The 12,591-nt window shown below is 49.1% G+C and overlaps 1 protein-coding gene across 1 annotated transcript; it reads left to right on the forward strand.

Moving 5' to 3' along the window:
- The first annotated feature begins 267 nt into the window (after nucleotides 1–267).
- TEKT2 (tektin 2) lies at nucleotides 268–9,974 on the forward strand. The gene is made up of 9 exons (XM_006033703.3): nucleotides 268–480; nucleotides 2,149–2,274; nucleotides 3,700–3,905; nucleotides 4,811–4,954; nucleotides 5,783–5,897; nucleotides 6,647–6,754; nucleotides 8,107–8,250; nucleotides 8,557–8,636; nucleotides 9,558–9,974. The coding sequence occupies exons 1-9, from the start codon at nucleotides 325–327 to the stop codon at nucleotides 9,769–9,771; spliced, it is 1,293 nt and encodes a 430-aa protein (XP_006033765.1). The 5' UTR covers nucleotides 268–324; the 3' UTR covers nucleotides 9,772–9,974.
- The last annotated feature ends 2,617 nt before the right edge of the window (nucleotides 9,975–12,591 follow it).

A 12,591-nucleotide genomic window follows, 5' to 3' on the forward strand; every position in this document is an offset into this window, starting at 1 on the left:
AGGGAGCTCTGCCATTTTGTCAGCAACTGGGGGAAGATTGTTCACACCACATACAAAAAGCAGCTACCCCCAGCTTCAGCAGGCAATCAGGCTAAGGATGTGCAGATTAATAGCGGCCCATTCAGGCATGTGGGAAGGGGGAGCAGGGCTTGGGGAGGAGGGGAGGGTGGGGGTGTCTGGAAAGCTGACTGCCCTCTCATGTGCTCTCCCATCTCCGTGGGTGCTTCTTGGCCTGCATTATCCATGATTTCGAGTTGGGGAGCATAGCTGTTTCTATGAGTAAGCACAGTGGGTTTCCACCCTGGTCTAGCAGATATTGCTGCCATGGCCACTCTAAGTGTGAAGCCTGGGCAGAGATTCGCAGTGTCCGACTGGCACATCAACAGCGACCTCATCTCGACAAACGCCGAGAGGCAGCGTTCTGCTTCCCACCAGATCCGTCAGGAGGCCAGGTTTCTCCGCAACGAAACCAACAACCAGGTGGGTTTTCCAAAACCTTCCCCTTTGGTTCCAGTGGTCTTCAAGGGACAGGTTGGGTCATGTGTCTGGCTGACTGAGTAGATTGGGAATGGGGGGGGTGGTGTTGGTCCCTTTCAGCCTTCTGGCTGCTGGGTCAGACCAATGCCTGTTCTAACTGAGCCTCATTAGTGTCCCAAACCATTTGCCCTTTGAAGATACTACATTAAGCTAAACCTCAAGAGTTCAGTGTGTAAATCCCTGCGTACGGGTATTAGTGACAGTTCCCAGGGTCAAAGGACAATCCATTGTCTTAGTAAACAAAACCAAGGTTATTGCATCTAAAACCCCCTTTGCAAATACTTTGGTTTAAATTATTCCTAAGTATTAAGTCACGAGACACACAACCTTTGGGTTTTCTTTATACAGCTGCCCCCATTTGACAGCTGTTAGATGTTTCAGCATAAGGTTAGCTGAAATGTTTGCCCTTGTACAAGTTGGTAATGATGTGTACACACATCTCTCCGATCTTGCACAGGGTTCTCGGTCTCTGTAGCGTGGCCTTTCTGTAGGAGTGTGCGTGCTTCTTCGATTCTCCAGCCTCTCGGATCCTTCCAAAGGCTTCCCACTCCCCTTGGCAAAGCAGACCAAGCCTCCTCCCAGCCTGCAGCTTCCACAGAACCTGATCCACCAAACTGCCTGAACCCTCAGTTTATCCACATCGTAGTCCTGCACTGATCAGCCACAGGCTGTCTCCAGCTCCTATATCTATAACCTTTCCCCTCTCCCCAAGCACCAAACCAATTGGCTAAGCTGGGTGAGCAAGTGGGAGCCAGCTGCTTGCCCATGACCAAAACTCTGTGCAGCTTAAGGAACAGCTACTGCACCTGTCTAATAACTGTCACGTCCAGGGATCCTAGTTTTCTCTGATTAAAAAAAATTTCACAATTTTCAGTTTAAAAAAAGTAACCCCAAATCCACATTTTTCTGTGGTTAAACTAAAACACCACTCTCTCTCTCTCTCTCTATATATATATATATATGTATATGTGTGTGTGTGTGTGTGTGTGTGTGTGTGTGTGTGTGTATGTATTAGTGGTGTTTCATTTTAATCATGGAAAAATGTGGATTTGGGGTTACTTTTTTTTTACACTGAAAATTGAGGATTTGTTTAAATCGGAGAAGACCAGGGATCCTGGATATGTCCTACTTCACAGCATTTCAGGGCTCTCCTGACTCAACTCTCTTGCCCTATCCTTTGATAAGCAGAGTTCCAGCTAAAAATTGTGCCTTCTCCTCTCTTTTCTTTGGATCTGACACAACACAAAGTAGGTTACAAATTCTGGCAGTGCTTTGTGTTCCACTGTGCAATATCCCCACGATGGGCTATTTGCTTCTGTCGGGTGCTTCAAGGCCTCTCGGGACAGGAATATAGAAAGCCAGGAATAAATTGATTTTGTGCCTCCGCCTCTGGGATGGTGTCTGGTGCCCTGTGCCTTGGGCAGTTATTTACACTGGTGCAGAGAGTGGTGGACCACAATGTACTTTCAAATGACGTGGTAGTACTTCTCATAGGTATAAATTAAAAAAAGAAAAAAGGAGAGGTAAGTGGACCCTCGGTCAGTGGGGTGATGCATACCATCAACATTCGCAATTTCAACTACCCGTGCTGGGATGTGTCTTGAATTCCAGACAAAATGGGATGAACATGACAACCGGACGCGGCTGGCTGAGCGCATCGACAGCGTGAACCGATGGAAGGAGACGCTGGACAAATGCCTCGCTGACATAGACACAGAAATCGATGCCTTAGCCAAAGTAGGTGGAGAAGAAAGGATGGCTTAAAATCAGCATCCTCTCTAAACTTGCTATTTGAAATGACTGCCACCCTGCTCCTATGACGGGCAGGCCCATAGAGAGTTCAGTGGGGCACAGCACAGGGGTACCAGTTCTGTGCGGGGTTAAATTCGTTTCAGGATAGCAAATCCTTTAGCGCAGGGGTGCTCAGCCTTTTGGTGTGGCGGGCTGGATAAGTGACGCAGGGCCTGTCTGCAGGCCAGATCGGGCCCTGCACCACCTCTGCTTGGCTCACCACTGAATGGGGCTCGATGCAGCCTCCCTCAGCCCCTTGCCACAGGGGCAGACTGTGCAGCTTCCCTGGAGCTCCGTACCACCTCCCGTGGCCCTTGCACCATCAGATATGGGCTCCTCACTGCCTCTACTTGGTCCTGTCCTGCAGGATCAGGCCCTGCACTGCCTCCAGCCAGCCCCTGCGTGCCCAGATTGGCCTCTGTGTTTCATGATGATTGGTGGCTGCCTTTCTTTTCTTTTTAAAGAGTTCCACGTTAATGTACTAGCAATACAAGAGACACTAAAATAAAACAATAAGGTTTAAAAAATGGGGAGTAGTAATAAGATTTTAAAAGAATATTAAGAGCTCAACAATTTTAAAGCGGAAAAGACTCAGTTTGCCTTTGGCGTGCTTTTAAAAATTTAAAACGTCTGCTCCGTTTTTCAAGTTAAGACCCTAGAAGCCGTTCTAGGTGAAGGCGCGATGGGATCTTGTATGTGATGAGAATTAATGGTATGATAGGAAGGAGCCACAAAGTTATTACACATTTTGTGGAAAACCTTTGTAGCTTATTCCTCATTTTATCATGGTATTAATTGATTGAACATGTGACCACCACTGATTAATCGCACCTCAAGTGTAATGTGTAGATGAGGTCTAAAGGGTGGTTTTGTATATAACATAGCATTTTCATTGTTTTTCGTAGGCCCTGCATATATTTAATATATTTCTCCTGTTCATGGCCAGTGGCTTTCTCTGGGATCTTGGCAAGTTTTAGATTCGTGTGTGCCTTGGCTTAAAGCAAGGCTTGAGCTGTCTCAGGTAGAGCATAATGTCAGCAGAGTGCTCGGAGATTCCCAGCGCAAAGGTTGTAACTAACCAGAAATGGGAAGGGAGTTTTGGTCTCAGGGGACTTCATGGTCACCAGTGAGGAGACCTCTCTGGTCCTCTTGATCTCTGGTCCTCTTGTGCCTAAAAGCAGACATGACCTGAGCCAGCGTGAAAGGCCACTGAGTAGAGGCTGTCATTCTGTCCAGGAGAGATCAACTCGGAGCCACTTTCAAGAGAGTGGCCAGAACCAGACCCCTCTTATAAAACAGCAGCCAACATCCCCTTTTCCCCTACCAAAAGGGAAGCCACATCCCTAACTCTAGCTGGCTTCTCTCCACCAGATGAAGGAGGCAGCAGAGCGTGCCCTGCAGGCTAAGAACTTGCCCCTGGATGTTGCAATCGAGTGCTTGACACTACGTGAAAGCCGCCGGGCCATTGATGTGGTGAGGGATCCTGTGGAGGATGAGTTGCACAAGGAGGTGGAGGTGATTGATGGAGCCAAGAGAGATCTGCAGCAGAAAGTGATCCAGGCCTTTGAGCAGCTCTGGTGAGTTGAGCAAAAGAGAATGGGGCTGTTTACTGCAACCCCAAAGGCACTTCTGTACTTGGCTGGGGGCTAACACGGTGCGAGGATTTGACATGACTCTTACCATCCAGAGATCAAGCCGAACGTGTGTCCTGGGGCCAAGGCTCTGCTATTGCTGTGTTGAGCAGCACCCCAAGTGAGGATCCAGTAGCTTTCCCCTGTAAGAGGGGGCCCATTTTAATAATGACTGTTTAAAGAGCTCCTAGTCAATGGTTTGATTGAGCCAGTGGAGAGGGAAGAAAGGCATATGGGAGCTAAACTCTGAGATGTGGACTGCTGGCAAAGGTTTTTGAGTGCCCAGCTGGAGATGCTTTCATGGTCCTGAGCCTTTCTGAAAACTCAGCAGTTTCACTCTAAGTTTTAAGAAAATATTGTACATGCAAACGACCAATGTTCTGGGTGCTCATCCTCCGTCCTGTCACTGCCTTGCTGCATGACTCTGGGCAAGTTACTGCATCTGTCATGCGTGGAGGTTGGTTCAAGAACAGCTACAGCAGAGTGGGTGATGGAGTTGCAGTGCCTGGGGTCAGGGATCAAACGGGGCCAGCCTGCTTGGAGCCCAATGCTGTAGAAGCTCATTATTCTCAGTCCCTAGTTCTCAGGTTTCTAAGGGAAGCTTTGCAAATGGGTAGATTGAATTCAGACTACCTGGATCCCTGCTCTTCCCTAGCATGGAAGCATCTGTGTAACACCTGATGGACCAGTAGCTATGCCCAGTCTTGCAATGGGAGCTTATGAATAACACCCTCTATGTGCCCACCCTCTCTGCCCCCTGCCAAGGGCATGTAGTTTCCATAATGTCCCACTAAGAGCTTTTCAGTCTGCTCCCAGTGGCAAACAGCTGTTTCCATCTCCCTCTGTTGTAGCCTTCTGCAGGAGGCACGCCAGCAGCTAAATTTTGATCACCGCGGGAAAATGGAAGCACTGGAGATAGACCATGTCTGCTTGTCACTCAATGTCAATTCTCCCAACATTTCATTCAAGGTCAATCCAACCCGGGTCCCTATTGGGTAAGGAAAGAGCCACTCTGTTCCTGGCCAAGTTAATTCTGGTGCAACCTTCATGTTGATGTAATAAGTCTTGGGACTTCTGTCAGGTTTTAAACTAGTTTCTGGTGCCTTATGGAAGTGATTGTGGGAGCCTGGTTCAGCACTTAAAAACATTAGGAGCAAAAGTTGAGGTTTCTTTCTGGCTCTGCAACTAGCAGGGACTGGTATCAGAAGCAAATCCTCCTCTCCTCCATGCTGAGTCATTACTGATGAGCATTTGCTGTTCCCTGAGAGCCCTTTGCTTGAGCATCCCAAAGCACTTTGCTTGCTTCTCGGTATTCTTGTCAGTAAAGAAATAAGATACCTCTGTTGGAGAGGGAGAAACTGAGACAGAGGAGGATGTGAGCTGCCTGAGCTGTAGGGGCAAATTAGTGGCAGATCCAAGGTAAAAAATCAGGAAACCTGGTTCTACACCCCAGGTACAACCTCCAGGCAATACTTATGTAACGGTGAGGGTAATGATTCACTGGAACAGGTTACCCTGGGATGAGGTAGACTCTAGCACTTGGGATCTCTAGCTCAGTGTTTGGATGTCTCTTTAAAAGCTACTTTTCAGTTGAGCCACCAGCTTTTAGGCTCAGTGCAGGAGTCTCTGGCCTGAGCTATGCAGGCGGTCAGACAAGATGATCACAGTGATCCCTTCTGGCCTTCAAATCTCCGTGGTGTCCTTGTAGTTCTGCAGAGATCTCTTCCAGGCTTTGGGGAGGGGGAGGTTCTTTCCAGGCTGTCTTGGAGTCACTCTGCTTAGTCCCCAAAGCATCAATTCCAGCAGCCTGATCTGTTGTACAGATCAACGACACCTCAAGAGTGGGACCAGTACAGTCAGTACAACAAGGACCGAGCTGAAGCAGAAATGAAAGCTTCCAGGGAACTGCGGGAAGCGATAGCACTCACCATTGCCCAGGTAAATGGATCATCCACCTGCATAGCAGGGATGAAGGCAACGTGGGAGCAGTTAGCAGATGCTGAGGCAGGTCATCCTGCCATTTTCACCAAGAGCAATGACTGGGTGTGTGCAGTCTGCTTCACACTTAGAAACTGGCTGACTTTAGAGCCTGCCTCTGGGGCTGTGAGGGCTTGAAAACATGAAATCAAGCTAAGTGGGCAGACTCTCCTAGTTCTAATATGGAGTTTGATTAGCTCATGAATGTCCTTGCCTGCCATTGTAAGGGACCACACTCGGTAATATGGCAAGTCCCTTCTAGTACCATGTACTTGGACCAAGATTCAGTGCTGCTGGGCTGCAGGTTCATGACCAGGGAGTTTCCTCTGACTGCCAGGTTTCTGCTGTTTCCCCCAAATGACTGTTTCCCTGGTGCCCTGAACTGCTTTATGAATGTTATGAGGTGTGTCCCTTGCCCCAAGAGCTTACAGTTGAACATGGATGCAAAACTGCATAGGCCTGAGGTGTGGTTGGGAGGAGATGGGGTGGTGGGGGCATTGAAACCCATGGGGGTCATTAATGAAGGTACATCCAGGCATAGGGCTGCTACACAGGAAGCAAAGGGCATAGGTAAGTGGTAGAAGAGCATAGGTTGGCAAAGGAGGACCCTGAGGGTTGCATATTGTGGAAGTGGTGACATCGCTGATGTAACAGTGCAGGGGAGACGTCTTCCAGAAGCAGACATAACCTTTAACCTGCTTCCCCTCTAGACAAACAATGAACTGGAGGCACAGCGAGTAGCCACAGAATTTGCTTTGCGCAAGAGAATCCGGGAGCTGGAGAAAGCCTACGATGAGCTCAAGTGGCAGGAGAAGAATGTAAGCCTGGCTTTTGTCGCGCTGGAATGATTTTATAACTATGACGGTCCAGGAAAATCAGAGACAGCCCTGGGGTATCAGTCTAGGAGTCCTGAAGCTACTACCCCGGGGCAACCCCAAGGCAACCCTAGCGAATGAACCTTTGGCACAGATCACCCAGGGGTGAGGTAGATTCTCCAACACTTGGAACCTGGATGTCAGCTTTGGGGTGTCTCTTTAAAGGCTGCTTTTCAGCAATCACTTCTATGTGTGTGAGTCCAAATATAAGGATATGTTTGTTGCAGGGATGCAGAATTGCATTTCAGCTCAACAAACACACCTATCCCCTAGTGCACACTTGGCAGCCGGGCCTGCCTCAGAGCATGACGGGATGGCTGAAGCCCTTGCTCCAGTGTCCAGCACTGTTGCCAGGAGCAGTGCTTCTGGATAACTCTGAAGTGGGAGGCTCTGCTTGTTGCAGTGGCGTTGGAATAATTAGCTGAATTGGGATGGCTGCAAGCTGTGTAGCTGTCATTTTATCCTGGGGATAAATCATTGCAGCCTAAATAGGAGTACTTCAGTACAAGCTAAAGCCCTCATCTTGAGCACTGAGTGTCTGGTGCAATTTGCCCTTGTAAGACACCTCAGGGAGCTGTTGTGTATGGATGTGGGGGATAAGCCATGTAAACCCAAGGCATCCCAGCCACTGCTGCTCTGGAGTACTTTGCTAGACAGAAACATGGAGATGATGTTTCTTCTCGCAAATGCAAACTGCTTATTCCATTCCAGGGGATAGTCCTTGCTGTTCATTAATAAAGAGAAACTTCCCAGCTTGATCCTGCAAGTGCAGTGAAATGTAATGAGGGGACTTAGAGACTATTTGCAAACTCTTTCTGAGCCAGCACAGCTTAGTGCCAAGAGTGGTAAATTGTTCCCATCTGAAACCTATCTGGTGGCACACGTGTGAAATCACTGAATGGATCACAGTTCACCTTACCGAATCTACCATCACAATTGATGCTCAGTGGGATCTGCAAGTGGAGAGCCCAGTTTTTCGCCTTTCTACCTTATCCTTTGGTCTCATCCGCAGTGCTCCTTAAACAGAAGCAGCTTGCCTTGCCTGACTGACGGGGAAATCTGATTTGTAAGCACTGATGTCTTCTATGCAGGGAATTTGAACAAAAATCGGTTAGCCCTTGCTTAAAAATCATTCCCAGCAATGTAAAACTCCAGCAGTATGAGGCCTTCATGAGGCCTGCTGGTTTCCTGCCTCAGACCCCAGGTGAAATATTCATGTAGCCAGGATTTGAGTGCATCCTAGCTATGGGTGTGGGGCGGTAACGTTTCCTTGTACTATGTGTATTAATCTTCAGACCCTGGAGGAGATTGCAGAGATGGAACAGGACATTCGACGCCTGGAGGAGGATCTCAGGAAGAAGATGTGGGATCTCAAGCTGGCGCACACTCGCCTGGAGACCAGGACTTACCGCCCCAATGTGGAGCTGTGCCGGGATCAGGTACAAATGAGCCTGCAGAAGTGGGGCATCCTGAAAGCCATCCAGGAGGGATGGATGTGGGCATTGAAACCTAGATGGAATTGACCAAAGCACCTTCGTGGCTCTGAAACAATCAGTCGCGCTTTAGTGCAGACTAAATGGAAGCCAGGAGGCAAATAATGAAAGTAATTGGGGGTCATTCATACAATAATGTGCATAGAAACAACAGAGGTAGGTAGGTTAAGTAAAGAGGAGCCACGGTGACTCTCAAGAAACAGGATCAGCCCTGTTAACCCTGACTGCCTTCTCCTTTTCTCTGACTCTTAGGTCCAGTATGGATTAACTGATGAAGTGCATCAGCTGGAAAACACCATCGAGGCCCTGAAGCAAAAGCTTGCACAGTCACAGTATGTTCCAATATGATGTGGGCATTGTGCAGTGAAGGGAGGATGGCAGCAATGGCAACCAGTACCAGAAGGGCATAGCCTCACTGGCTTCCTCATATTTTTAGCAGCTGAGGTCTCCAGGCACAGACCAGAAAGATTGGGTGTATTGGGGGTTGGCAACATACAGCTTGTAGCCCGCATCCGTGGGGCTTTGGCAACATTCAGGCCTGGGCGTGGGACAGCTTTTGGCAGCAGTCGCTTTTCTTTGCCATCATGGGAAAGTAGCAATAGTGGTTAGGGTCCTAGTCCCTGCCCATCTGCCTGACTGATCAAAGCTGGGACACTGGCCCACAACCCAAAAAGGTTCATAGAATCATAGAAGTAGGGTTGGAAGGGACCTTGTAGATCTTCAGGTCCGACCCCCTCCCTGGGCAGGAGGAAAACTGGGCTCAAATGACCCCAGTCAGGTAGGCATCAAGCCTCTTCTTAAAGACCCCCAGGGTAGGAGCCAGCACCACTTCCCTTGGGAGTTGGTTCCAGGTTGTAGACCTGGGGTCAGGGGGACCTTGCATATTTAGTTAGGGGGGTCTGACTAAATTTGCACAGAGAAGTATAAAGCAGGAAAACTCTGATGAAAGCAACAGAGGCGATAGAAGCACAGCCTTGCATTTGTGTGGGGATTCCCAGTTCGTGTCCCTTGGATGTCACATTCCAACAGCATCACATGGGCTGGCTGTTATGCGGCCCAAATAATAACAGACCGATATGTCGAGATCTTCCCTGGAGCTGTGGGGTGTGTGTTAGCTCTAATGGAAAGGCAAAAGCTCTGTTGACTGTTTTGCTGTTAGAGAGCAGGAGGCAAGCTCTTTTTTCATCCATCTAAGGAAGAGCAAGTTCATTGGCATAGATGTAACCTATACCCTCTTCTTCCTTTTTTCCCAGGGGTGCCTTAGATGCTCTGTATAAACACTTGCATCACATCCAGACAGACATCAGCTACAAAGCCAACTCCCTGATGCTGGACAACAAGTGTATGGACAATAGGAGAAAGCTCACTGTTCCAGCTGAGAAATTTGTGCCAGAGGTTGACACCTTCAATCGAACCACTAACCGAACCCTCTGCCCTCTGAAAAGCAGGCAGCTGGAGCTGGCTTAACTTCCTGGAAACAGTCTTGTGCAATGAGCCACATGAAAGATAAAGCTGCTAGTGACTCTGCTCCATACCAAGGAAAGCTGACATCTGCGTTGTGTTAGAAAAATGTTATTCTCCTCCCCTCAATTTGTTATATAACTGTCTGTCCCCTTGTATGATGTCTGTGGCCTCCTTCACTCTGAGGAGCACCGTAAACAATAAAGGGTCTGTCCTCAAGAGCAGTTGTCATCCAGCAATGCTGGAAGCATTTCATGATGATTGAATCCATGTGGGCTCTTCAGTATTTTAAGTCCTTTAAAATGTAGGCTGTGCTCTGAAAAGGGACTGCTCAACAGTGGCACCAGTCCAGATCTTCTCCCTGGGTGTATTGACTCAGATTTGCTTGCTTTAATGATTAAAATAAAATTGGAGGGGTGTGTGTGTCCCCACCCTTCTGTTAGTTTTGCAGAGCTGATGCAGCTGCAACATAGGAACTCTGGAAACCCTTCTAGCTTTTACAGTAGCAGCCTAGTTAAAAAAGATGTAATTGCATACTGAATTCTGCCCTTGGTTCTTATTTGTATACCAGTAGGGCTTGCAGTATGTGTTATATGCTTGCAGCCTGGAAGACAGGGTCACCTCCCCAAAAGCCTGCATATTAAAGTTATACTTTTGCTACCAGGATCAGTATTTGGCTTGCTGTCTATCTCTGACTCACTGATCATCACTACAATTTAAAGGTGTCTATGCTGCTTAAATATGAGAATATGACCCTGTAGGAAGGAAGCTAGTTTGTTGCCCAGGCTTTAACATGAGGTCACAGAGCTGGAGTCTAAGGAAAACGAATGTCTTCCTAGTTGTAAACCAGGGATCAAAACAGGTAGGCTTGTGACAGCTCCGGCAGCTAGTCGTTCCTCATTGTAGCTGTTGCTTTGTGCTTCAGAACTGAAGCATTTGCTAAAAAATAAAACCACTGCCTATACTGAGATTCCTGAGCAAACTGATGTCACCCACCATAATTGTACAACCTGCTTGCGTAAAAGCACATCTCCAGGGTTGTGTAGATGTGACAGGTGACAGTGCAGCAACAGGTGCAGCCTGTCTCCGTGAGGGGTTTGCAGTGCTATAGCTATGCTGGTAGCTAACAGCCCTTGTGGTTGCAGAGAAAAACTTTCCATGTAAATTCAAATGATGTCGTCTGCCTTGGTGTTTAGACAGCCTAAAGCAACAGTTCTGGGGCATGCGAGCGGTTTCCAATGGATGTTACTTCTGAAACCTAATGGTTACTTAAATACCAATACTGGTAATTCCATCTGCTGGTCAAGCACTGAAGAAAGAGAAAGGGAAGATCAGCATCTTGTTTTGGTGTCCCAGATGGAAGCGGATGGTTCATGGAGTGGAGGCTGAAAGAACATAATTACTATCTTTATTCCAATTTGACTTTTGCTCCAACCTGGTCCCATAAGAGCTTCAGTAAGAGCCTTCTAGGCTAACTGACCTGTGGCCTCTTTCAGCAGGGCTGCTTATTTCACCTGTCAGAGCTCTCGGAGACTTGTTCCCTGTGCTGATGACAGGGTGCCTATTCCTCCTGCTTGCACAGGTTATTTGCAAGACAGGAAAATAATAGTAACTGTAAGAACCACCCCCCCACAGGTGAAGAGCGACCGAGCACTCGCAGTCCCTTCTGTCGGCAATGTGAGCTGGGCCCCTTGGAGCACCAGGGGAAATACCATGACCATTGAGGCAGTTCTCCCAGGGGCAGGGGATGGCTGCTTTTCTGGCATGGGGTAGTACCTGGGCAGAGGTAATGTATAATTACTCTCCCATTTTCATTTCCAGTGGGAAGATCTTGGCTTTATGCCTCCTTTATGGAAATGGGAGACTTCTCCTGAGCTTGCTCCATATGGCTGAGGGCGAGCAAAACCTGGGGGCATCCAAACCCCAAGCCTCCAGACTTGAGCCTGCACGTAGGATGCCTGCCAAATGATTTGGAAACCTGTGAAGCCCCAGGTGGGGGTGGAGGATATTTGCTGGTAGTAAGGCTGTATATGATTCTTGAATGACTTATGGATTTGGCTTTGAACACACAAAGTTTTCCTAAAAAAAAAGAAGCTTGGCAGTGTTTGCACCTGTGCCCGCGCCGTGCACATAGATGAGGGCGTATCATTAACACGGCACAACCCCGAGACGTAGGCAGCGCCCAGCAGGCGCCGGGGGGGCCAGGCTGGCATCGCCCCTGCCTTGCCCTGTTGCTTTCCGAGCCCATCTTCCCTCATCCCGCGGCCCCCTAAGTGCCCGCCTCGGGGAGGGCGCCTTCAGTGGTTGGTGCCTTCTGGCTCGTGGGGCTTTTCCAGCACCGCGTTATGGCCCCAAGCTACGTCTGTTTTAAGAGGCCCCACACGATAAAAATAATCCATGGACGCTCATGAAATTTCTGCCCAAATTTATGAGCTCAACAGGATCGTTGGCGGCCCCTTGACATCGAGCATGACGCTTGGCGGCCCTTGGGTGCCTGTGGAGCCCGGGTCTGGACGCGCTCGTGGGGACACGTGGCGGAGCGGGACTCGCCGCCCTGGTCGCTCTCCTGCTCCTCGGGGTCCAGTCGTCGGGCCTCGAAGCGGCGCCTCGGTGGACCAGGGCTCAGCCGTGGGTGTCGACGCCTCCGTGCTGCAGGGCACGAGCGCCACGTGGCCCGGGACGCTAAGGGCCACGACGACCGCCCGCAGATGTCCGTGGTGGTTGGCGGCGATTGAGGGCCCCCCCCAAATGTCTGCACTCAGCACGAGGAGCCAGGGAGAGGTGTGCAGTTTTGGTCCCTTGGAAATGTCCAGTTGTTTCCCCCCC

The sequence above is a fragment of the Alligator sinensis genome, unplaced genomic scaffold, assembly GCF_000455745.1.
Source record: "Alligator sinensis unplaced genomic scaffold, ASM45574v1 scaffold800_1, whole genome shotgun sequence".
NCBI lineage: Eukaryota > Metazoa > Chordata > Crocodylia > Alligatoridae > Alligator > Alligator sinensis.

What these genes read in the sequence shown, in the direction of transcription:
- TEKT2 (XM_006033703.3), top strand. Translation starts at nt 325, where the DNA reads ATGGCCACTCTAAGTGTGAAGCCTGGGCAGAGATTCGCAGTGTCCGAC. An exon ending in AAATCGATGCCTTAGCCAAA is followed by an intron (nt 2,275 to 3,699) that starts GTAGGTGGAGAA and finishes TCTCTCCACCAG; the next exon opens with ATGAAGGAGGCAGCAGAGCG. An exon ending in CCAACCCGGGTCCCTATTGG is followed by an intron (nt 4,955 to 5,782) that starts GTAAGGAAAGAG and finishes TCTGTTGTACAG; the next exon opens with ATCAACGACACCTCAAGAGT.